The sequence below is a fragment of the Symphodus melops genome, assembly GCF_947650265.1.
Source record: "Symphodus melops genome assembly, chromosome: 11".
NCBI lineage: Eukaryota > Metazoa > Chordata > Actinopteri > Labriformes > Labridae > Symphodus > Symphodus melops.
The window spans coordinates 4,525,832-4,550,223 of NC_136701.1; the positions used below are offsets into that span (position 1 = coordinate 4,525,832).

At 39.8% G+C, this 24,392-nt stretch overlaps 1 protein-coding gene across 7 annotated transcripts; it reads left to right on the top strand.

Annotated features, from left to right (window-relative positions):
• Positions 1-187: 187 nt before the first annotated feature.
• Positions 188-20,780, top strand: fez1 (fasciculation and elongation protein zeta 1 (zygin I); the record flags this gene model as incomplete). 7 transcript variants are annotated; one of them, XM_079356157.1, is made up of 10 exons in its annotated part: positions 217-491; positions 4,106-4,451; positions 8,691-8,814; positions 11,350-11,436; positions 13,059-13,227; positions 15,355-15,659; positions 17,266-17,346; positions 18,819-18,894; positions 18,981-19,046; positions 19,758-20,780. In XM_079356157.1, the coding sequence occupies exons 2-10, from the start codon at positions 4,135-4,137 to the stop codon at positions 19,772-19,774; spliced, it is 1,242 nt and encodes a 413-aa protein (XP_079212283.1). In that variant the 5' UTR covers positions 217-491; positions 4,106-4,134. The 7 variants fall into 7 exon arrangements, with proteins under 7 accessions (XP_079212289.1, XP_079212283.1, XP_079212284.1 ...); XM_079356158.1 differs by having other exon boundaries at positions 220-491; positions 8,691-8,778; XM_079356159.1 differs by lacking the exons at positions 217-491; positions 4,106-4,451 and adding an exon at positions 8,204-8,318.
• Between the last annotated feature and the right edge of the window lie 3,612 nt (positions 20,781-24,392).

Here is a 24,392-nt window from a genome sequence, read left to right on the forward strand (position 1 = left end):
AGACCGATAAACACTGTGTTACCTTGCTACACATCTCCTTCCCCCCCAGTTCTCCTCCTGCTCGCCTTGCCTCATGAATATCGGGGAATTAATGTTTACAGGGGGAGGGGGCAGGAGGCAGGGACAAAGAGAGAAAGCGAGGATAGTGAGGGGAGAAAGAAAAGGGAGGGAGGGGGGGAGCAGATGTCGTCACCGTGCGCAGGCTCTGTGCATTCTGAGCTGCTGCCTATTGATTGGAAAACAACGGGCTGTGGGAGGACGCATCAGGGAGGCTGCGGGCTTACGGGTGAGGGGAAGGGATACACACCAAAGCTCGGACCACGCTGCCATCTTTACCTCCCTCTTCTTTTTTTCCGTTCCTCTTCTTCATATCTGGGATGAATGCCGCTCCTGCTCATCGGTGGGTTTTACAGCTGAGGGAAAAGACTCTCCTCGTCTGATCAGATCCTGAAAAAAAACGAGCCTCAAAAACAACCACACGTCAACTGCAGGTAATCTGTCTTCCTTCTGTATCATCCTGTGGTTCATTTGTCCAGGTCCTCCCAGTGCATCATCTTAATCCATCCTCGCCTTGTAACCATGGTTTCCTCTATCTCCTCGTTGCTCTTCTCTCCCTCCCCCACTCTCCTCTCTTTTTCTCCATATGATGAGCTGATGACATGGACCTGCTTGATTTCCATTTGTACCATTTCTTCAAATCAAAACGGAATGCATTTTTTAAAAACATTCATGTGGGAGCAAATCTGTTAATTTTTTGAATGTGGTTTAACTCATGCTAGGAAACCCAAAATAAAATAAAAAATATATATCTGCATTGGGAATCTGCGTTCAGTGACGTAGGCATGTTCATTCCTCCCACAGTAAAACAAGCTGTCTCCATACCATTAAATGACCTCTGATTGGCTCGTTTCATACCTGCATGCTGAGGAAGCACCTGAGACCACCAACACCTAGTGAAGGTCACATAGACGACCACAATCGACGCACATCCCAAACAAACACTCTGCACACATTTGGCAAACCCCCAGGCCAAAAAAGGCTATCGTCAGCACTGATCTTGATGATTTCATCTCCGATTCATCAAATTAAGTATTCCAGGGGTTTCCTACCAACCCAACGTGACCGGGGAGTTGTTACAGGAAATTGAATTTGTGAATTTGACACATTTCAAGCATCAGTTCAGCTGCAGAGAGTCCCTGTGGCAAGGTTACAGCCTGCTCATGTTCCTTTTTAAAGCAGACCAAATGATCCTAATTGGCTCCTCTAACAGACCCCGCTTGTCAGTCACTGTCACATAAAAAGGCTGGTTTGTTCTCTTACTGTAAAGATTTGTTTAACATTAATTGCTTTCACCTGCAGAGAAATTAGAAAAATGAGTACGGAAAGAACAAGATACAATGAAAAAGAAACACAAACCAACAAACACATCAGTAGAGAGGAGACGATCTTGTACAAACACAATATCCGGCTGCTAACGGAGCAGCACTTTGCTGAGTGCTTAGAACAGAAGGAAGAGGCCTGTCTAAGCTTGTTTTTTTTTTTGTTTTTTTTAAATGGACTCCTCTGTAGTCACTCACTTAGACCAGGCCACGGTCCAGCACAGCGCACAGGATGAAATTGAGGCCTCACTTCTGTAATTACACTGCGTCAGATAACCTGACTGATGCACAACTTCACCTCAAAGTCTGACAACAACATTAAGTCGTTAACGCTGTTTGCTGATTCTTTCTTCTTTTTTTTTTTCTTGGTTCACATTCTTATAATTCTGAAGATCTCAAAATAAGACTTCATTTTACGCACAGTGATGATACTTTGAGAAGACCTGCACAACATTTGTTTATCCTCACAGTAAATTAAAATGACCATAACCATAGTTATTCTGTTGCTCCTCCCCTGAGCTGATTTCAGTCATTAGAGAACCAAAACAATGATTTGGGTGACACTTTAACCCTATGTTTACTACTATCCAAAACACTGAGACTACTTGGTGTCGTAAATAAACAATGGGATTATAGGTCCCAAAAAAAAAAATTATGTCAAGATGACCTCTATTGAGATGCCGTCATCTTTATCTGGTGGAAAGTCAGAGAAGTAAAACTAGAGACTGTTAGTAAGAAGTGAACACAACCAGCATGAAGTCAACTGTTTGTTTGTAGTCAATGTTTAAGGCCTCAAGTTAACATTCGAGGCCGTCATCATACTTTCCTTCTCTGCAGCCAGAAGGGAACATACTGTATTTGGACGGTACTCTCCTCCATCCTGGTTGACAGGTTCGCCGTTAATGCATATTGTTCATGTCAGCAAACCACACCCTAAAACCTATGCTGTTATATTGTGTATTTTCCTCTAAATCTATAAATGCTTCAAAGTATATTTCATGCAGTATTAAAGAAAACTTGAACCTAGGAATTGAGACAACAAACGGGTATCGTAAATGTTAACTGAGGCCATAAATCAAAGGAATTGCACTATGATTTTCTGCTAGACTTAGTGTACATATAATTGCAAGCCTCTGCTTACTTTCAAATCTTGCAGGTTTACTTCTCCACTTCTGCATTGGCATTACTTTTATGACCTCAAGCTACGTCTGATCTGTATGCACAATCTTTTTATTAGAACGTGCTCTGTGAATAAATGTCAAAAATCTCTTGTTGTTTTCAATCTCAGGTCAGGGATATTGAAAAGTACTTCCCCACCACAAACTGTCCCAAAGTGTTACCGTTGTGACTGAATGTTTTTGAGTTGAGACAGTGTTCTACAAGAAAATGTATGCATGTTTTACTGGAAATTCCCTTTTGCATGTGACAGTTGTCCTTCCTTTGTTAAGCAGTTTTCTAAATTCTGTCCCAACCCCTCAAATGTGCTGTCAGTGATGCTGCTGTGCTCCATAAAAAGAGCCTTTGAATTGTTTACAACTCATATGCTATGACTTCATTAAGACTGTATTTGAGTCCATTCATCTAAATAGGCATCATAATTAAATGACACCATTAATGACACAATTATGTGAAGCAATCAGGTTTTCCCCACACATCATCTATCATGAAAATCCATAAAGAAATCCATGACCAGCAGTGAAAAACAGCAATTTTATATACTGTGATAAATGTTCCTATAATGTCCTGTCCCAGAATCTAGAAAACCTCTACAGTGAAATCCCAGTAGACAACGGTAATTAACTGTGACTTACCAGTACAACCACCTGGTTTGGTTCCCTTTGGGACCTGGTCCCCTTCTGGCACATGTACCTCCATCTCCTCTTTGTCTAGACAACACGGCGTCCACTCCACATGAGGTGAGACAGGAGTGATTTAGGAAACGCCAAATAAATCCTTTTGGGAAATGGTTACGTTAAACAGATGGTGACAGACATGCATGTTTGTGCTTTGTCTGATCGGGTTCTTTTAATCATGGTGTAGCGCACCTAGCCCTCAAGAAGTCACTCATTTGGTTGTAGGCGGCCACTTTGAATCTTTGATTGGTTGCCATCTCTGTTTTCTTAATCTAGACAAAATGTTGGAACAAGATAGGACAGGGGGTAAGCAAATCTAATCTGCTAATAGGCCTACTAGCACAAGTATTTCCTTAACAAAGTGCTAGCTACTAGAGCTAGCACTTTGCTAAGGAAAGTGCAAATGTAATTCAGGGATGATTATTTTGGCTATTGCAAAATAGGATTGAAACCTTTGACTAAATGTTAGCGATGTAGCCTCTGGTTCCAAAAGTTAAGTTAGCGTAAAAGTCCTTTTAACCTGCATTCTTGTGAGTTTTGAGTTTTGAGTTTTCAATTTCAAAATGGTCTCATGTCAAGTCTTCAATACAGCATGATGTCCATTAGGCCAATAGTAATTTTAACGGTAGAATAGATGTTGAGGAGGATATTCTTTGCGATGTGACGACCTGTGTTGACAAGTTGTTCAATCAGGTTGAAGAAAAAAAAAAGTGAACCATTGCCTCATCATTTTGAAACAAGAAGTACATCCACTCTAGGCTTTGTCGTTCATGTTTCAAAACAGATTTACTGCAGCATTAAATAAATGCTGGCGAATGCCGATTCAGCAAACCCAGGGATTAACCCTTTATCACCCCGTCTCTGTTTCTGCAGGACTCAGAGATCTACAGACAGGGGACACCATGGAAGCCCCTCTCGTGTGTTTGGATGAGGAGTTTGAGGACCTCCGGCCCTGTCACATGGATGAGTACGACAACTCCTCTTACTCCACCAACACGTCCACCACCGTCCCACTGGCCTCCATCACCCGTGAGGACTTCTCTGAGCTGGAGAACTTCTCTGAGATGATGAGCTTCAAGTCCATGGAGGACTTGGTCAATGAGTTTGATGAGAAGCTCAACGTCTGCTTCCACAACTACAACACCAAGACGGAGGTCCTGGCACCAATACGCACCCAGACACACAGCCAGGAGGACGAGGAGAGGTTGCAGGATGAAGAGTGAGTGATCAAGTCCTAATAGTTTGACAAAGTACTTCCAGTAAAAGGTCCACGTGTTGTCTGTGTAGCGTTCAGTCATCTATACAGAATTTTGAAGCCTGGTGAATTCAAAATTTAATGGAACACAAAAGGCACACCTGAACTGTGCAACCATGTAAATATTTCAGATAAAAATTATTAGTATTTGGGTCAATCTTACGCATATTGATTCAACATTTCTAATTTCGTTTGGTTTTAGATTAATATTTGACCTTAATTTTTTTTAGGGGGCGAGCTTAAAACAAATAATCTGCCTTTACTCTCCCTTGAATCTGTGGTCTAAAAAACTGAAACTCTTAAACCTTACTAATATGCCATTACTAATCCAAAATGGCCATCTGTTAATAATGTTTTTCCCACATCTCTTCTCACCCAAACATGGGTCAAAAGTGCAATCTGAAATCTAACTTCATTATCAAAATATTTATTTGATATATTCAGGCATCAGAGTGAAACAATCCTTTAAGTTATACACAACCCATATGAGCAAACTCACCTTTCCCCCTTACTCTTGTTAAATAGGTTTGTTATATTGACAGTCTATTTGAAAAGAGAGCTAAAAGGCTTCTGGCCACAGTATTGTGTTAAATTACTACCATGTTTTACATGTAGTCCTCAGTTTCTCAACCCCTGCAGGGAACACACATTCCAGGTCCTCAGGAGGTTTGTATGTTAGGTGGTGTTTACAGGGGTCCGGTGTTCTCTGGTCAGCTCCTGCAGGAACAAGACACCAAACCCTGAATTGCTCCCACTGCTTCCACTGATGGACACTTTACACAGCAGCCTTTACCATCAGTGTGTGTTAAAGGGAACGTCTGATCTGCGATGTAAAAGGGCTTTGAGTTGTCAGAAGACCAGAAAAATGCTTTACAAGCTCAAGTCCATTTACTATTTTATCATGTTTCTCCTCTGTTTTTTATGCATCTTACTTAAATATGAGGAACATAAAGTGTAGAAATGACTGCAGTGGTGGGCGAGCTGCTTGAAAAGTACAGTGAGCTAAAATACAAGTTCACAAAATGTGTATGCTCAAGAAACAAAGACTGCAGCCTGTACGGCCGATGGTTAACTTTGTTATGTTAACTTGTTGTTGGAAACACATGCATGTGTTCGCCCCAGTAGGTGAAAACGTGCTCACCTGTCTGCACTGTCAGCAGCAGCAGGGATGTCAAGAGCATCAAGGATTAGACAGTGATGTTACCATCATACAGAAGTAAATATCCCGCCTCAACTACAGTGATGTTTATTGGCTGGCGTCGTCTACTCGCTCTTACTACTTTGATTTTGGACCATGACAAAACGATCCACTGCACTTTCAGAGATTTTGTAGGGAAATGTAGCTTGTGTGGATGCTACCATACTTGATCAATAGACCAGCTACGTTAACAAATGCATTTTGTTCAAAAAAAGGGCCCCAGTAACACTGAATGTCTGCCAACATAGTGACATAACAGAACACAAAGATTCTTGGAATTGCAAATAAAACTCACACCTTGACGTCCGTTCAACAATCATTTATTAATTTTGTAGCCAATGCCGTCACATTGCAGCCTCAGGACCAAAACATTAGAGCTGCACATCACACCGGACAAAAATAAAACATTCACACCCCCACACAGACCACAACATCCCAAACAAGGAGTCCCCCAGCATCATGATGACCCCACCCTCCACCACACCACAGTAGGTCTTATCCTGAATTATTCAACGTGCACCATCGTACGCCTCACTGTGCTTTGGCTGTGTATCTGTCACTGCTCTCCGACAACTCACTGCCAGACCCCCTTCCTCCTCCTCCTCCTCCTCCTCCTCCTCCTGCTCACAGCATCTGAAGCGGAAACACACACTCTTCGTCACACTGTGTGAGGATGAATCGAGCTAAAAATAGTCTGAAGGTGTGAGAGGAGAGGGCTGGAGGGGATTTTTTCAAACAGTACTTTCCTGATTCTATATTATATCAAGAATTAATCATGAACAAACACAGTACTTCAATAAATCTGCATGTTATGATAGAGCTTTAAACCATGCACTGCGTCGTTGTAACACAATGTCAGAAGACAGTAAAGATATTGTGAGTAAGATACACACATTGTTCCCCTGCTCCTCGTGAGTCACATAAACATCTCATTGTCCCTCCTCGTCATTCGAGTTAGTAACAATGCTGTGATTTTATATCAAGTTAGTCGTAAACACAAGATATTTAGTCCCATTATACATTAAACCCAAAACAGATGTAAGCTGTTGTGATTTGTTGAGGAAGACAGGAGTTAAAACCATAGGTTGAAAATAGTCTGCATCACTTTTTGTAATAATCCCTGCAGTTTTCTGATTTGGAAGGCAGATCTGAGTCAGCTGATGGGGAGGCAGAATATTAAATGTTTTCTTGTCAGCGGCCGCGGGCCAACAAACACAGCAGGACGGCTTAGTAACATGCTGTCCAGATGACCAAACACTGAGTCTGTGTGATGGAGGCAGTCTGTGCTGCGTGCTGATGACTGATAAAAGATTTTTTTCTTTAAAGTCTTTTGAAAAGAGATTATTTTTATTGCATTCAAATAATAATCAGCTCATATATATTCTGGGTTCTGTGGTGCAAAACATAAAGGGGGAAAATCAGAAAAGGTTGTGCTGTGGACATTGACATTTAGCCTCTGCACTTGGTTAAAGGTCACATTTTCTGCAAAACAAACTTTACCATGTTCCTCTAACACTAATATGTCCCGAGTCGTTCTACAAACCCCCCAGCCATAACAAAAGTCCACCCTCTCCGTCTTTTGCCTGCTCTACTTTTCAGAAAAATTGTGCTCAAACAGGCTGTCAGGACATTTTCCCTTCATGACATCACAAAGGGCAGTAACCCCTCCCCCAGGTGAATGACACTTCTTCAGCTAGCTGTTTATTCTGCCCTCTGAGTCTGCCTTCTCACAGTAAACAACAGGACATGGAGCGAGAAAGCCCGAGCCACCCAGAGAGGGGCGTGGTCAGACGCAGCTCGTTTACATATTTAAAGCTACAGACACAGAAACAGCCTGTTCTGAGCAGGGCTGAAATAGAGCGATTTATAGACATGATCAAATACAGGAGCAGAGTGGCTTTGAGACTAATTGCAATGAACTAGTTGAAAAGGAGTAGAATATGTGATCTTTAAAATCAGCTAATAAAAGTACAAGTCATTTTCAATGTAGTACTTTAATATGGATTTATGGATTTTTATTTCTTTCCATTGCAGTGCATACATATACATTCTAAATTAAGTCTGAGAACTGTTCAATGTTATAGTGGGGTATGCACTGACTAGTCAACAGCCAATCACAGCACCGAGAGATAAACAGGAAGTCCCGCTCATATCCACACCGTGTGACGAATTTTAGTCAGCAACCAAACACGTATATCTTTGGACTGGATGGTGGGATGCTGGAGTACCTCATACATGCACACAGGCATTAACCAGTGTTGCAGCCCATGTCATTTGATTGCTTAACACATGCAAACAAACAGTTGATCGGAAGCAATAACTACAGAAATACACACATCTTGTAATTCACTTGATTAGTTTACAGAAAGAAAAAGAGTTGCCCTTGTTTATCTGCTGTTGCATGCAGCAGTGACATGCAGGCTGCTGGTGAGGTAAGCTGTGTGCTGAATGTGTCCTCTGTGTGTCTGCTGTGGGCAGTGCCACTGAGAGCCGGGCAGCAGGCCCTGAGACAACCTCTGAGAGGAGGAGGAGGGAAAAACACAAAGGAGACTGTTCCTCTCTTTTAGTTTTATGTAATCTCTCCTCAGGCAGACGCTTCACCGGGTTCAGTCCGAGACCGACTGCACAATGATGTGAGAAGCTTTATCTAAATCTCTGTAAGGATACCGTTTCCTCAGTAGTAAGCAGTTTTTTTATTTGTGGTGCATTGTTCCTCTGCAGCCTCGAGCTCTGTGCATTGACTGAAGTTGGCCTCTTTGAAATATTGACTGAGTTGTAGGCTTCTGATGACGCAGCCAAGTAGACCTGATTTTAACCAGGGGATAAGACAACACAGCCATCTTTAGTCTAATGCTGTTATATAACCGTCTAACGACACGGTGTGCGGCTACAGCAGCTTAAAATAGCTCGCAGCCTGCAGAGTGAGGGACAGATTCAACGTTTTATGTTGAAAATTTACTCTCGCTTCCATGTGTGCATCTATCTGTGTGTTATTTGTTTTGCAGCGTGTGGGATGCTCTGACTGACAACTACATCTCCACCTGGGACAACCCTGACCAAGAGGGACTCAACGGCAATCTGTCCGAGCAGGAGGTACGTGTTGCTGCACAGCCTTCTGCTCAGCTTCATGTAAGGCTTTCAAAAACAACCACAAGACAGCTTTTGTATTATAAATGGTGAACTTAATATTAAGATATAAAAAAACCTTCAGTGTATCTTTACCTTGATTAGAAGACATTAGCATATTGGAAAATGTCTTTTTTTTTATTCATTAGTATTTTGGGGGATTTCAGTTAAAGACTCAAAGGGTCCTCACATGAATGTAGGACCTCAAGATGGACATCATTTATAATATTATATATATATATATATATATATATATATATTAAAAAAAATTACAAGCACCAGGTAGAATAACAAGCACATGGTGTGGGTGATAAAGTCTATAGAAAAAGAACCAGTCAACATCTTTATGTGCAGGTTTTTACTCTTTATCTAGATTAGAGTTTGTTTACATGGACAAGACATCACCGTGCTGCAATCAAGGGTATTATCAAGTAACGTTTAAGTACATACCAGCAAATAAGAAATGCTATACTCAAACAAATCTACCAACTTAAACAACAGCTCACCTTAGTGGGAATTGGCCATCTTGTTATTAACTCAAAGTAGGTTTAGCCTGATGTTACAAGACTTATGAGTGACGTGAGAAAATAAAGATTTGTGTAAAATACAAGTAGACTCAATCCGCTTCATCTTGGATGTGTTAGTTTATTTAGGTTCACTTTATTATTGAGTGTTTCTTTTTCTCTTTTTTTAATTCAACTTCTTTTAATTAAAGAAATAAATCGACCAATCCAAAACATTATTATAGCTTCTACTAAACAGAAAAACAATTATATGCTTGTATTTTACCAAAACAAGCTTTTATTTATGATCATATAAAACCTATTGTGTAACAATATAAGTTCTCTGTCAAGAGTTTGATGTGTATTTTTTTTCGAAACAGTTTTACTTGTTAGATTTGTGATGTGTACAGCGTCTTCATCTCTCTACTTGAACGTCTCTTAGTTTGTTAACCTGCTTTTAGTTTTGGAGAAAGAAGGTGAAACCTCACTCTGGATGCTTTGAATTAAAATAAAGATCATTGATACTTTATGGATAAAAGGAATGCAACCTCAGTCGATCAACAACTATTTGTATTACAATAATTCACCTTCATGCACTTTGAATTGCCTTGTTGTTGAAATGTGCGAGATAAATAAACTTCCCTTCCCTTGCCTTCACCTTTAGACACTTTACAAAAAAAAAAAAAAAACTGGACCTGACTCGTTGTTTTATCATCTACACAGGCCCAACGTTAATCCAAAGTAAGCACTTAGCAACATTTAGCAAAGTTACAGTGGGAAGAAGAAAACGTCCTTTAAGAGGTGTAAACAGAGCAGAGAAATAACAGCCCTGTCCTTTGTGTTAGTTTACATCAACTTTATGTGTAGTGTTAGGAGCAGTTTACAGTGTTATTCACACATTAAACATATTATTGGAGTCATCATCCTACAGTGTGGCATCATGTGGGTGGTTTAAGGCTATAAACAGAAAATGTTTTGAGTGAAATGCAAAACGTGATGTATTTATAGCTCTTTTTTTTAAATTAAGACATGCGCTTTTTTATAATCCCTGAAACGTGTTAAAGACTCTCCAGGTGGTGATTAAGTTGCGTTGTTGAAACACATTGTTCTTGGGAAAGCAGTTCAGTATTACGCTAATACCATCTCTGAGTGAGAGGGCTGAGCTGTGTGTAAAGCGTTTAATTATGAATGAAAAAAATGATTCAGCGAATCTGTTGTGATGTTTGTTTACCAATTTTATGCTCAATGAGAAGCATTTTAGCAGAGCTGCTGAGAGGTCTGACCCAGAAAACAAACCCAGAGCCCCAGAAAATGACTCACACAGTCATCTCCTCTACACTTTCATTTTATTGCTGCTGAGGAGGAAAGGTGGTGTATTCATCCGTTTAATGTCTCAAAATGGTTTAAATTCTTTTATGCTTTAAGACATCTGAAAAAGAAAGTAAGAACACAATGCGTCATTATTTTTCTAGCTGAGTGTCTAACAGGTCCACTGTTTCTAAAGCTTTAGTCTCATGCTGACACTTAAAAACATGCTTGACCAACCTTGACTGCTGTGCTGTTCAGCAGAGCTCTCCCTCTCCCTCTTCCCTGTAATTGGCTGTCACATTCAGCCGGACAGAACACACTTAGCAGTCCAGGCCATGTTTGGACCAGCCAAGGCCAGGAAAACATTTTCCCTCCAGAGAGGAGAGGCTTGTTTATGTTCAAGTTCAATGTTTTACTCCTGATCAGATCACCAGTAAATAACAGCTCCGTGTTAGGACGGTATGATGATGTCACTTTTTTTTTTATATGTGCACATTTTTGTTCTGTTAGTTTAGCTCCTGTCAGAGCCGGCCCACGGCACAGACGGGCAGTATACTCAGCAAATGCCTATTATCCCATACTGACTTTGCAAACAGTGATTTATCTGTTTTGGAAAATTCTAATGGATTTAGTTTATGTTTACTATGAAGAGAGGCTGCTTGTGATCCTCATCAGTGTACCTTTCCATGTGAGATTGACTGTTTAAATGTAATCTCACTTTGTGCAGATCCACGAAAAAGAGGAGGAGGAGATGAATGAGAAGAATGACAACGCCAACTGCCTGAGCGACGAGCCTCTTATCACAGCTGACCAGGTTTGTGTGTGTGTATGTGTGTGTGTGTGTGTGTGTGTGTGTATGTGTGTCAAGCAGCAGTGTCTGTGTCCTGTTTGTGATTATACGATAAAAGACATCCAGATGATACACAAGAACCATTTCAGAATCTCTGCATTAGGTCCCTTTCATTTTTTACATTTTTCACACCTCACTTTGTACTTTATAATTGTAACTGTGTTTACTTTTTGTGTGGGATTATTTATGAATTAATCTGATACAGATTTATTTTTGTTGGTTGGCAGAAGCTCAGACCACAAGTGAAACAGTATGGACTGAAAATGTCCACAAGGTAGAATAGATCAAGGCTACATTGGATTAACAAAAGCTTTATTAAGCCTAATGAATCTTTTTTTTTTTAAGCATAAGAATCAGTTTTAACTAGTACTTTAACTACTACTGAGTGAAATAGGCAAATATTTTAAAAATCTTGCTGGAGCAGCTGTTTTTTGTACAAACTGGGGCAGACAATTGGCGATCCAATAATCAAGAGTTCAGCTAATGTTTTGGATTTGTCCATAACAATTATCTAAAAAACAGACAATAATAATTTCTATTATATATCCAAATGCTTTGTATTAAAAGAATGTCCAAAACATTTGTCCCTCATATATATAGAAAGTTGTAATTGGTCACTATTGCACAAAACACAGAAACAGTAAAGGACCCAGAATAGATCAATGAGGAACACCAGAGACAATCTGTTGTAATAATACCAAAGAGGTAATCCCTACAAGAACTAACACTGTGAATGAATTTGAACCAGACAGAATTTTGTCACACACTTAGTGTCATATGTAATGTCTATTTTCATGGGTTAATGTTTTAATATGATGAACCCCTGAAGAAAAGTCTAGAGTTTAACCTTAAGGGTGGAAGAACATGTGTGTTGTGTCATAGTTAAGAGCCAATAGTGCAAAAAGTGGCTTTCTGATAGAAAAGTTAGGTGCTTAGAATTTTCTCTATTAAGTGTACAATTACCTTTAAACATTTTTAAGGTCAGTTACCATGTTATTCAAATTATTTGAATAACATGGTACAAGTGGCCCATATGTAGCCAATTTACTTGCCGGCACTTCTACTGACTTTTGAAAAAGGGACCGAGCTAACAATCACCTCCTACCCCTACCACACAACTATCCCTTTAGATTAAAATGTAGGGTACATTATAACTGTGGTTTTCTGAGTGAAGAGACTATCTCTATATATGTATGGCTACATTCCCTCTATATAGGTTTTCTTCTTAGTATATCGTTGTATTTATTTATTACATTTTTTTGTGTTAGTTAAAGCAACTTTCTGCTATAGGGATGAACTTTTGAGAACTTGAGATTCCCAAATGGCAATCTTGCAGTTATCTTGTATTTTAGATGTTGTCAGCAAGTTGCTATCTGTCTCTGGCATACTTTTCTGTAGCTTAAGCACACATCAATAATAGATTTATGTATGTTGTGTACAGTTCTGAATAAAGCTTTTGGAGGTTTAGTGGCCCCACTCGCTGGTGGATGTGTATATACTCAGAGCTGTCTGTTAGTCTCCTTCCTGTCCACCAGCCCGATTGTCTGCTGTACATGCTTCAAGCTCTCTCTGTCTCTGTCTTTAAGGTCATCGAGGAGATAGTTGAGATGATGGAGAACTCTCCAGATCCTGGTGAAACTGAGGAAGAGGAGGATGAGGAGGAGAGCAGCCACTGCTCTTCCAGTAACAACCCCTCCTTGCTTGAGGAGATTCGGCAGCTGTCACTGGCCTCCAACAATAACTGCTCATATGAAGGTAAAACTGGAAATAAAACTGTTACTTGGTTGTCTAAATCAATGGGATATCCTGACACCTTTGCAGCAGTTGGAAAATGTTGTCTATGATATTTTTGGGGTTTTCTCTGGTGGCATTTGAGACTTGCTTCAACGTAAGATTTACTGAGGTTAATTACAATCACTTGTTTAACTCCTCTTCAGTACAGCAGATGTTATTTTTGGATTATGGTCCAGCTTAGAGTACAATAGAAGACACATCTGTGTATGTTTAAAGGTAGCATAGTATTTAAGCTGAACGACTGATTTTGAAGTCAGCCAAAATGTAGCTTGATTGTTTAGGGGGGTGCGGGGGCCGATCACAGAGTATCTGGTATGTTTAGTTTGAGGTCATACAACAGAATGCACTTACACAGTGAGAGAACAACCACAAGGCAGTTCCCCAACTTTCGTATTTTTTCCCCAGATTGTGCCTGTGTGAACTGTAAAATAGCATCAGAAGGAGAGATGTATTGACAGTGTTTTGCCCAATTTAAAACATACAGTGTGCACTCAGATCAAGCTTCATAGACATACACTTTGAGACGACATCTCATCACAACATATATATATATATATACATATATATATATATATATATATACTCTCATATATGTATGCCCAGCCTTAGATTTTTATACCTCCCCATTAAAGCCTTTCAATGCTTTTTCAGTTGAGGGAAAATGATTTAAACTATTATCACCAATGTCTCTGTCTCCAAATGATATACTATAGATTTCCTGTTGTCTGTATGAAAGTTGAATTTCAAAATCAAAATTTGTTTTGAAAAATGTAAGGATTGTTATAGAATTTCTGTTGCCTTTTGGGTATTTAGAAAAGCAATACAGAACTATATTATCCACTGATAAAATAATATTTTTTATTAATATAGAATTGCAAATGAGACCAATATTGAGACGCTGGATCATTTGTGTTAACAGTCTTTTAATGGCTGTACCCTCTAGATTCATATTTCTCCTTGAAGAACGTGAGTACACTGTACATAAAAGAAGGGCTCACTCTTAAATGTGTCCTTGCCTTCACCTGACATGAAAATATCATTAACCCTGTTTGTAGAACATCCAACATGAAGGATGGTTATGATGAGTGCACAGACACGATGCTCAGGGACGAACATTCACAGACTGCATGTACTCTCATATTCTGTCTGTTCCTGTGCGACGATCGGAGACGTATGCACCAGTTATCTTCTTCACGTAGATACATCATGTTTTGAAGTGATCCACATGGTTAGATCAGTCATATCAATTCAGCAGGTATGTTTTAGAGTTCAGGAGGACAAGGTGTTCTCGGCCATCAGAAGCCCGGTCCCTGAACTTATTTCCTGTCTGAGTCGCAGTAATTTGTCCCGATCTCAGTTGGGATGGGAGCTGAGAACACAGACGCAGACCATCTAATGATTCACACAGTTGAATGAATAACATTCATCCATTTCTCTGTGTACCGTCATTGTCAACGTTGAAACAAGTATTGTGTATTTAAGGTTGCGATTGTAAGATTGTGTATATGTGTGAATGTTTGTGTGGATAAAAACATGAATCATCTCGTTCTTCTCGTTTGAAAGAAGCTCCAGAAATAGCTTGTATTTTTTTCTTTTAATTGACAGATATGTAGCAAGAAGTCAAAAAATCCTTTTATTATATGTTATTATAAAAGTCTTGAGGCTCCTATCCTTCATAAACTGTACACTTTGTACCTTTATGGACCTTTGTCCATTGACCTTAAATTTTAAGATCAACCTATTACAAAACTTAGATTTTTTAAAAATTATTTAAAAAGCAGCAAAAACAAATCAAACTTGAAAATGACAACTGTGCACAGTAACTTATTTGGGCCTCTTGAATTACCTCAAAATAAACTCAGTGAAATTAGAAAGTCACGATGACTAAACTGCAAACATTTCACACTTGTGATGTCTCTCTTTTGGGCACAGCAGAGTTTGGACCCACTCATAATGTGAAACACCCCAAAGTTAGCACACTGACTTTGCTCATAATCACACAGTCATTGTATTGTTAAGCAGTCAATCATTCTGTACCTGTCACATATAAAAATGTCATTAAAGCCCTGTGCTTCCTCTGTCCTGCAGGTCTGAGTCTGATGCCCAGCTCAGCGCTGGAAGAGCTGCTTCATCGGGTGGAGGCCACCATCCGTGAGTTCTCAGAGGAGCTTGTCAGTCAGCTGGCCCGGCGTGAAGAGCTGGAGTTTGAGAAGGAGGTGAAGAACACGTTCATCACGGCCCTGATGGAGGTGCAGAACAGGCAGAGGGAGCAGAGAGATAGCAGCAAACGCCGGCGTCGAGACAAAGCCCTGAGTCTGCAGGGAGGAGGGACGCCACCTGTGAACGGAGGAAACTCAGGAAGCACAGAGAAGACAGGAAGCATGCCGGTCAAGGTGAGCAGCAGGGAGAGAGGATGGCATAGATGGCTTCTCACACCTTTAAATTATTTACATTCTGAGTGTGCTTCAGCAATAAGAGTTTTACTTAAAGATGCTCTCTCTTCAGTATCATTATATAAGTATAAGTTAAATATGTCAAAATGGTCCAGACTAAGTTAGAACATCTGTGTGTTCAGCAGCTCATTTAGAACAGCAGCTCATTACACAGCTACCTTTTGCATCAAACTGACAGAGCCAGTTGATAGTCTGTATGTAAGAAGTGGATGTCGCCTCTCTGTTTCAACATGAAGCCAATGTAGGCTTCTAATGTCCACCAGGGGGCGACTCCACTGGTTTCATAAAAAAAGTCTGATTGTACTTTAGTGATTTAGGAAATAATTGTCTGTCTAATTTGATTTGCTACATCAGTAAAGATTTTTTGTTACACGTTTCTGAACTAACACATTTTAACCTCTAAACAGAAGAGAGCTTTTGTGATATGAAATACATCCGTAACATAGAGAGACAAACCACTTTGACCAACACAGCATCCTGCCCACTCTGCTCCATTAAGAGAAAGTGTCTGCCATCACTTTTAAACCTCTGGGCACTAAAGACTCAGTTTAACTGCATGTATATATGTGAAGGCTTAATAGTGCTGCACCTCAAATATAAATATACAATGAATAAAATAAGAAGATAAAACAAACACCAGAAAGAGAACAAAGAACAGTGTCAAAAAGGGCACTGGATTTTCAGTCCAGAAAACATAAATAACAGTCTATATTGGGAGATTATTCAGCCACCTACTGATAAAGTACACAACCCCTGGGCAGATGACCTGAGATCCTCTCTGTTTATGGGGCTATAAAGTTACGTAATATACTGTAAAGCCTGCATGGTCATTCAGCGCTCTGTCAGTAAATTAATTATTTTTCATTAACGCTGAAATGAACAGGAAGCTTGTGCAGACTTTATGTTTCAGTCTGTCCAGTGTAAGCAGCAGAAAGTAAAAAGTTGAACCTGCAGACATCTCTTCCTCCTTCTGTCTCTCCTCTCTCCTCCCTCTCTCTCTCTCTCTCTACTGCCTCTTTCTCTCCCTCTCTCTCTCGCTTCCCCTTTCTCTCTCTCCTCCCTCTCTCTCTCCCTCCCTCTCTCTCTCTCTCTCTCTGTCTCTCTCTCTCTCTCTCTCTCTCTCTCTCTCTCTCTCTCTCTCTCTCTCTCTCTCTCTCTGTGTCTGTTAGCATAATGGATCCATTAGCCTCTAAAGTATCTTCCAGGAAACATCCTAAAGTGGAAGTGACCCGTACCAGCTCAGTCCAGTCTGCTCTCTTCCCTTCTGCTAACACAGAAACACCCTAATGGACTTTCCCAGCATGCAGTGCAGCAGCAGTGTTTTTATGTGATGTATTGAATGCTACCTGAGGCTCAACTATCTGAAGTAATAATGAATGTAGAGAAGTCTTAATGATGCAGATGATCTCTTACAATGATGTCATGTTTGATAGAAACAAGGCTACACTTAGATTTGGGGTTTTTTAACTTTTGATTAGATTTCAGTTTGATTAGCTGCTTGTTATGACAGTCTGTATGTATGTCTGTCTGTGTGTAATGTTTGCAGCGCTTCAGCATGGAGGGACTGTCCAACATCCTGCAGACGGGCATCAGACAGACATTTGGAAGCACAGGGAATGACAAACAGGTGAGGTTCAATGTTCAGAGAAGTACAAATACAATGTTGTTGATCACAAACATAATCACCGACTTTAACCCCTCCATCCTTTAAACATGCAAAGATAAATAGTAGAGTGGCGAAATAAAGACTGAGTGACTGAGTGTAATGACTGTCATTTAAATCAGTTCAATATCACTTACATCCCCTCACACAGCTTCTCTGGCTGTTCAAACATTGTAAGTGGCTGCACTGCTTTTAGTCCTGTCACTGCCTCAGTGTAACAGACGCTCATACAAAGTACACAGCCTGCTGCATACAAAGACAAGAGAGGCCTTCTGAAGGTTATTTCATCTCGTTTATCAGATAAAACACGTTTAAAATGAAGACTTTCCTAAATGAATTCAGCAGAATTCAACGTCTGCTCCAGTTTTTTTAGGGATTACTGGACCTAAACACACTTCGTGGCATCGAAAGCATTTTGGGTTTATTTAAAGTAGTGCTTTAAAACATCGGCCGCTATGTATTGGAGGATAAATAAAATCCTGTCCTGTGGCTGTCCTCCAGTACTCCTGGTATTTACTTTGCCGGGGAAAGATTTAGTATTTTTTTGCAGAATGTAAACGACACACATTTTAATCGATTCTAATCCACAATCCTCTGTGCAGCAAAACATTTTTCACAGCCTGAGCTGCCACGTTTCGTCGGAGTGCATTTTGAATCAGCATAGTTGTGTAGGACTTCAGGTCAAGATGGTCACAAATCAGAAGAACAAAAATGAAACCCCAATTTAATTGTATGAATAATTCATGAACATGCAACTGTGTGACGGCAGCGTCAACATATGCTGGAGGGTAATGAGAATTGATTTGCAGGGATGGGTTGATCATTTACATTTTGACTGTCAGCTTTTTCACAAATGATTCCAGATTTGGGAAACGATATTCATAACGCACCTCGAGAGCTGAGAGCTTGCAGAGAGGACTCATAGTGTATCACTCTGATGTTTTTATGTTATACCAGTAGAATGGATGCTAACCAGCAGGTTAGCTTAGCTTAGCATTGAGACCAGAAAAAGGGGGACTGCGCATGGCACTTAACTACAAAGACACATTTGTGCAAGTATACGACGTTGGAAGGCCAGGCCAGTGATGAGAAAAAGAAAATCAGGAAATAAGTTAGCTAGCTAAAACTGGCAGTTTAAGCTAGCTGTTTCCAGAATTACATGTAACATTTCCAGGCACTGGTTTCACGTTTAACCTGACAGAGATATAAGACTACTCTTAGTCTTTGACTTTATTCTTGAAGAAAAGTTCAGGTGTGTCATTCATTTGTTTATTTTTAGTCGGCAGGCGTTGTCCTGCGTTAACTCTAGTGTTTGAAGCTTCTTCTCATTATCTGGAATAAATAAATCCCTGAAAACAAACGTCAACACATATCTGCACAGTTTGACCTGTAAATGACCCCGCCTGGTATTTTAACCCTCTGGACTCTCTTTTCAGTATCTGAACACAGTTATTCCTTTTGAGAAGAAAGGCACCCCTCCATCTGTCGACGACCTGCAGATGCTCACAAAAAGTAAGTCAGCGTCACAGAATAGTTTTTTTTTAAAGGCATCAAATAAAGTGAATAATCACCGCTGATTTATTTCCCCCCTTTCTTAGTTCTTTTTGCCATGAAGGAGGACAGTGACAAGGTGCCTACACTGCTAACTGACTACATATTGAAAGGTAAAAACAACATTGCCTCCACCTGAACACTACTCTTAAACTGCTTTAGCTTTTGAAATAGTCCTGGACAAGACAAACTAAAGAAGCAGATTCGATCTTCCACTTAGCCCACTATGACCATTACTATGTTGTTATTCGTTCCAGCATTTGGCTGATTGCCTCATACTTGTTTACTTTTATTTTGAAAATTGAAGCCTTAATTCCTTAAGGCTTCAATTTTCAAAATAAAAGTTATTATGTTTCGCTGACGTACCTTTAACTTGAATAATATTAGCAGTAGTGAATCTTCCTAAAGTCTCACAGATCTACAGATGTCAGACAAACGATGACTGAGTTTACTACAGCTCCTGTACAAGAAAAAATCAACAGGCTCTGATAGTGACAAGGCAGAAAAACTTAATCCAATGCTGCGCTCGTTCATGTAGATCTGCTCACCTTGTCTCACTTTCACCAAAGTAAATCAATAAAATAATTTCTGATTTGATTTTATGTGTTGAAAGTATTGATTACTTCAATAACTTACTGTGTGATGAACGAGCAGGAACCGAATCACAAGACCGCTTTCCTTTGAAGTTTCTGCTATAACAAGCTGCTCACATTATCCCGTACCTACTGAGCTCTTTTATTCCCTCTACATGGAACATCTTATCAAAGGCACTCGTATTATCCTGTAGCTATTTGACATCACTCTCCTCTGTTTCTCCTCTTCAGTCCTGTGTCCTACCTAAAGCTCCAACAGGCCAGGGGGGGCCACAGTGTGATGGAGAACCCTCCCTCCCTCTCTCCCTCCTCAGGCCCGAGCTGCATGACCTCCCTTCTTTTACCATTCTCGACCATGGATCCTCACCATCGACATTATTGTATTCACCTCAACTATGACTACTGCCTTCCGCTGAGCTCACCTGTTCCCCTCCCTGCACATTATGCTCAGGCCACATGCAAAATGGCCGCTGCTCAATAGATAAATAAGCAGGACGGCCAATCCTGCTCTGAAGGACTTCACTAATGGAGCATGACATGCTACTAACGATCCTAACACTTATCCAGCACAGGGATTCAACGTTATCATTGCTTTCTTTTTCTTAATTTCTTTCCTTTTTCTTTGTTTTTTTTCTGACTGGACTCACAATGTTGCCACGGTTGAACACATATTTTTGGACTGACATCTTGACCACTGGGTTCTGTTCATGTGTTATTCTTCAAAGACTACACTGTTAAAGAAGTGAAATGCCATACTGGATCCACAAGTGATCCTTTCCCTGTATTGTGTCCGATTCATTTGAATACAAAAGCCATGCACCTTTTCTGCCAACTCAGTACTGTAGCTCCATGGGATCGAGAGGAGACACGCGAGTATTACGGGTGCAGCGCAGTGCATTACGAAGCTTCTCATTTTCCGTCCCTTTTTTTGTCTCTCAAAAAATCCAGTGCCCTTTTTGACTTTTTTGAAATGTCTTTTTAATTTGTACCTGGATATTTGATATAAACTGTGTTGCTGATTTTCTACTTTTGATTTACTGTGTCATCAGAGTACAGGTTTGTGTGCAGTCACCCTGTTCAGCCATGTGGAGGTGTTTCACTGAGTGTTCCTCGGATATATCATCCCCCTGATGAGATGAGCTCATTTCAAAAAAAGGCGTGCATATTAGCATATTTATGATTCCTTTTTGCGCCATGTAGGTGAATGTGACATCGCTAATTGCAAATTCTAATAAACATTCAATAAACATTCAACCTTGGCTGTGATTGTTGCTTTTATTTTATTTATCTCCTGAGTATAATCAGCAATATGTAAAACATAATCTACTGAATTAAATAAAATAATAATAACTGTTTGAATAAAATGACCTTACTATATCATGAGACATTAAGGAAACATGTTATGTTTCATAAGTGCTGGCTTCTCTGCAGCAGCCAGTATGTCCTCCTCCTAACTTTAGATTCTGGTCCTAAATGGTCTGGATTTGTTTGGATCAGAGAAAGTAGGCCTATTGGCTGCAGTGATAAAGGCGGGCAAGAAAACTTATCATGTTTCTAATAAGCTGAAGCCTGGCAAAACCAGGAGAAATCTTGGAGATGCTTTAGAAAACACTGAGAGAAGTTGGACCACAGAAAGGTTTCAATGATGATGCAGAGCTGGCTAAACACTGAAGCTTCAGTGTCTGCGATATAGCAGTGTGCGTTCATCCAGTCTGGGGTGAAGGGGGCGGAGTGAGAAAACTCTGTATTGATTTAAATTTGGACTGCAGTACCTGTTTTAAACACTAGGTGTCATAGTTAGATACTTTAGCGTTATAATTGCTCAGAAGCTGTTGAGACAATCACAGATGTGATGCAGTTTACTGTAATTAGTTTAAACATTATTTGCTACATTCATTGTTTGTCCGGTTAATAATCACCCTGCTTATTTACAATACCTAAAGCATGATATTTGTGTCTAAGATGATTATTAAAATAATAAATAGATATTGCTTTTGTTAAAAAGTCAAATTCAAAGTTAAATGAAGTCTCGCTCACTGAAGAATCCAGGGTACTAAACATCAAAGTATTTCAAAAGGTAAACTGTCGGGTACAAGATGTTTTATATTGACAGGTCAGTTGTTAGTGTTTGTTTCCTGGAGTCTTAAAGTGGTCTTACTGGACCAAGAAACTTAATCCTATGTGTGTAATTATCGTAAAAGAAAAAAAACCCAAAAAACTATAGCCCAGAGCGGCCTTTCTATCCTGTAGATGTCTTCCTCCATGCCAAGTAACCGTCCTCAAATGACATGATCATGTTCAGATCAGGAAGGTGTCGGCCCAGTCAGCTGTGAAAAGAAAGACACTGGACATATCTGTAAGACCTCAGCATGGTGCTAACTGTCTCTTTCATTTAAGACACCCTCAGTGTGAGTTTATGCAACATGTGGTTCTTCCTCGTGAATTCCAACATGACACCAACTTCATTCCTCAATTTCTGAGAAATGAATACATGTAATACATGTAATGTTGTCTTGTGAATATATTATATGTTGATGGATTATTAAGATTACTTTATTAACTGTCACATCACTTTTCTGCACACATTTATCTTCCTATCTAAGGTCCAGTCACTGCAGTTTGCACAATACTACTTTAAATGATTTTTTGGTATTTTAACTGTACTCTGTGTAAAATTCTGTTTGATTCTCTTTAGCATTAGTGTACGCGGGAAATACAATTTCAGCTCTTTTTTTGTATGTTGTTTAACAGACACAAAGAAGACCAGATTTCCTCTGCAGCTCACTGCTTTCCCGAAAAATGTGAACCTGCTGCCATCTGGTGGTTGACTCCAAATCTAACAAAGCTCTCTTTGAAAAGAAAATACACATCTCAACTCATCAAATAAATTAAAAAAAAACTTAATTTTAAAGTGTTCTTATATATGCAACTGAGTGACATTTTTGTATTCCTAAGGTGTAATACCTGAGACATCCAGCATTTCAAATGAAAACAAAACATCATCATAGTTAATTGTACCATATCAAGAACATTACGCTCCCAGAATGCAGGCCTGCTCGTGGTACCTACAGTCTCTAAATGTACTATGGGAGGTAGAGCCTTCAGTTACCAGGCTCTTCTGGATTCGTCTACCAGTCGGGGTCCGGGAGGCAGACACACTAGATACGTTTAAGAATAGACTTAACACTTTTCTTTTTGATAAAATATTATAGTTAGGGCTGGATCGGTGATAGACCTGCTCATAGCTGTTATAGGCCTAGACTACTGGGGGAACTGGCACCTTGAACTCTTATCTCTCTCTCTCTCTCTCTCTCTCTCTCTCTCTCTCTCTCTCTCTCTCTCTCTCTCTCTGCTTTCATATCTTATTACTGCTTATCACTATCTTTATATTCAAGTTACTAACCTCTCCTTTTTCTGGGAGCTCATGAGCTGTTGTTGAGGATGGCCTGCCCAAACAACCAACCCATGGGTTGCTTTAGCAAAAGGTCAGTATCAGTAGAGATGTGGAACTATAGTTAAATTGATGGTGCAAACAACAGTCAGATTGTCTTTTTCCTCTCTGCTGTTGGTACATCTGTTTGTCTGCATGAAAGCAACTTTACTCTCAAATTCAAGACATTGTTCTAAGAATCAGCACTGCTGTGATTATCTTCAGCACTTTGCTTAAGGCTTTGTGCCTAAAACTGAATCATAGATAGCAGTGCTGATATTCAAAATAACATCCACCCCTCTAGTTTGATTTAAAGAGGGGTGTATGTAACACTGTTACACACTGTATGTTATGGAATTCCTGTACTTAATCAAATGTGTAATGTTAATTCACTGTTCCTGATGTCAGTCAGACCTGATATAGTTCAGCTTTGTCGAGACACCAAGGACAGCTTGGAGAGTCTCCTAGATGTCACAGATTAGTCTAGGTGGGTCGATGTGACGACCCTGATCATGATAATATCTTTGTGAATATATGCAGAGCCTTTGGAAGTGTTTGACAGTTACGTTTGTGCATGACACAAGTGTGATGTTGCATCATGTTGCTCCTTGATTATTCATCTGATGTATAAACTTTCATCAACGTCAGCCATCTGAGTCTAAGGAGTCTTGTTGTGTGGAGTCCAGTCTTGATCATTTCCTCGACACTGTATATGAAGACATTTACAAACTACAGTTGGAAAACGTTTTGTCAGGTTTTTTGTTTTTTGTTTTTTTTACAGCCGGAAAACATAGTTTGAGTTTTGTGTCTAGGCCCGTAGGCCCACACATCGTTCCTCTCATTTGTTTACAGGAAAACAAGGAGTGATGAGATCAGATCTTTAACCTCCAGTCACAGTATGCAGATGGTGGATGATAGTACGTGTTTTCATGGATTCATTCATCTTGATAAATTTGTGAATACATCTTTTAATTGTGTCAACCATGTGAGAGTAATTCTTTTAGGTTTGTGAAGATATCATACATACACATGTAAGAGATCTTATTACAGGAGCAGCAGAGTTAGATCAGAGTTTGGAGCCAAGTGTCTGATAGATTTAGCTTAACATAGATGTTTGACATTTGAGCCAAGGAGATGAGTTCTTCATGCCTGATACAGAGTCAAGTATTTGTGGGCTGTCTGTCTAGCAGAATATAAGGAACACTGTGAAGAAGAATACTTTGCCAGTGATCGTGAGATCCTGGTCAGCACGGGTCCAGTGACTGCAGAGTCCTGGTCCACCACCACTAGCATGTGAGATTGTGAGCAGCATGCCAGTAACTGCAAGGTTCTAGTCGTGAAGTGTGTCTGAGCTATTGTTTGTTATGTTATTATGTTATTTGACCATGGCTAAATAAATCTAAGATGATCCACAAGTCTGTTTGATAATGTCCTCC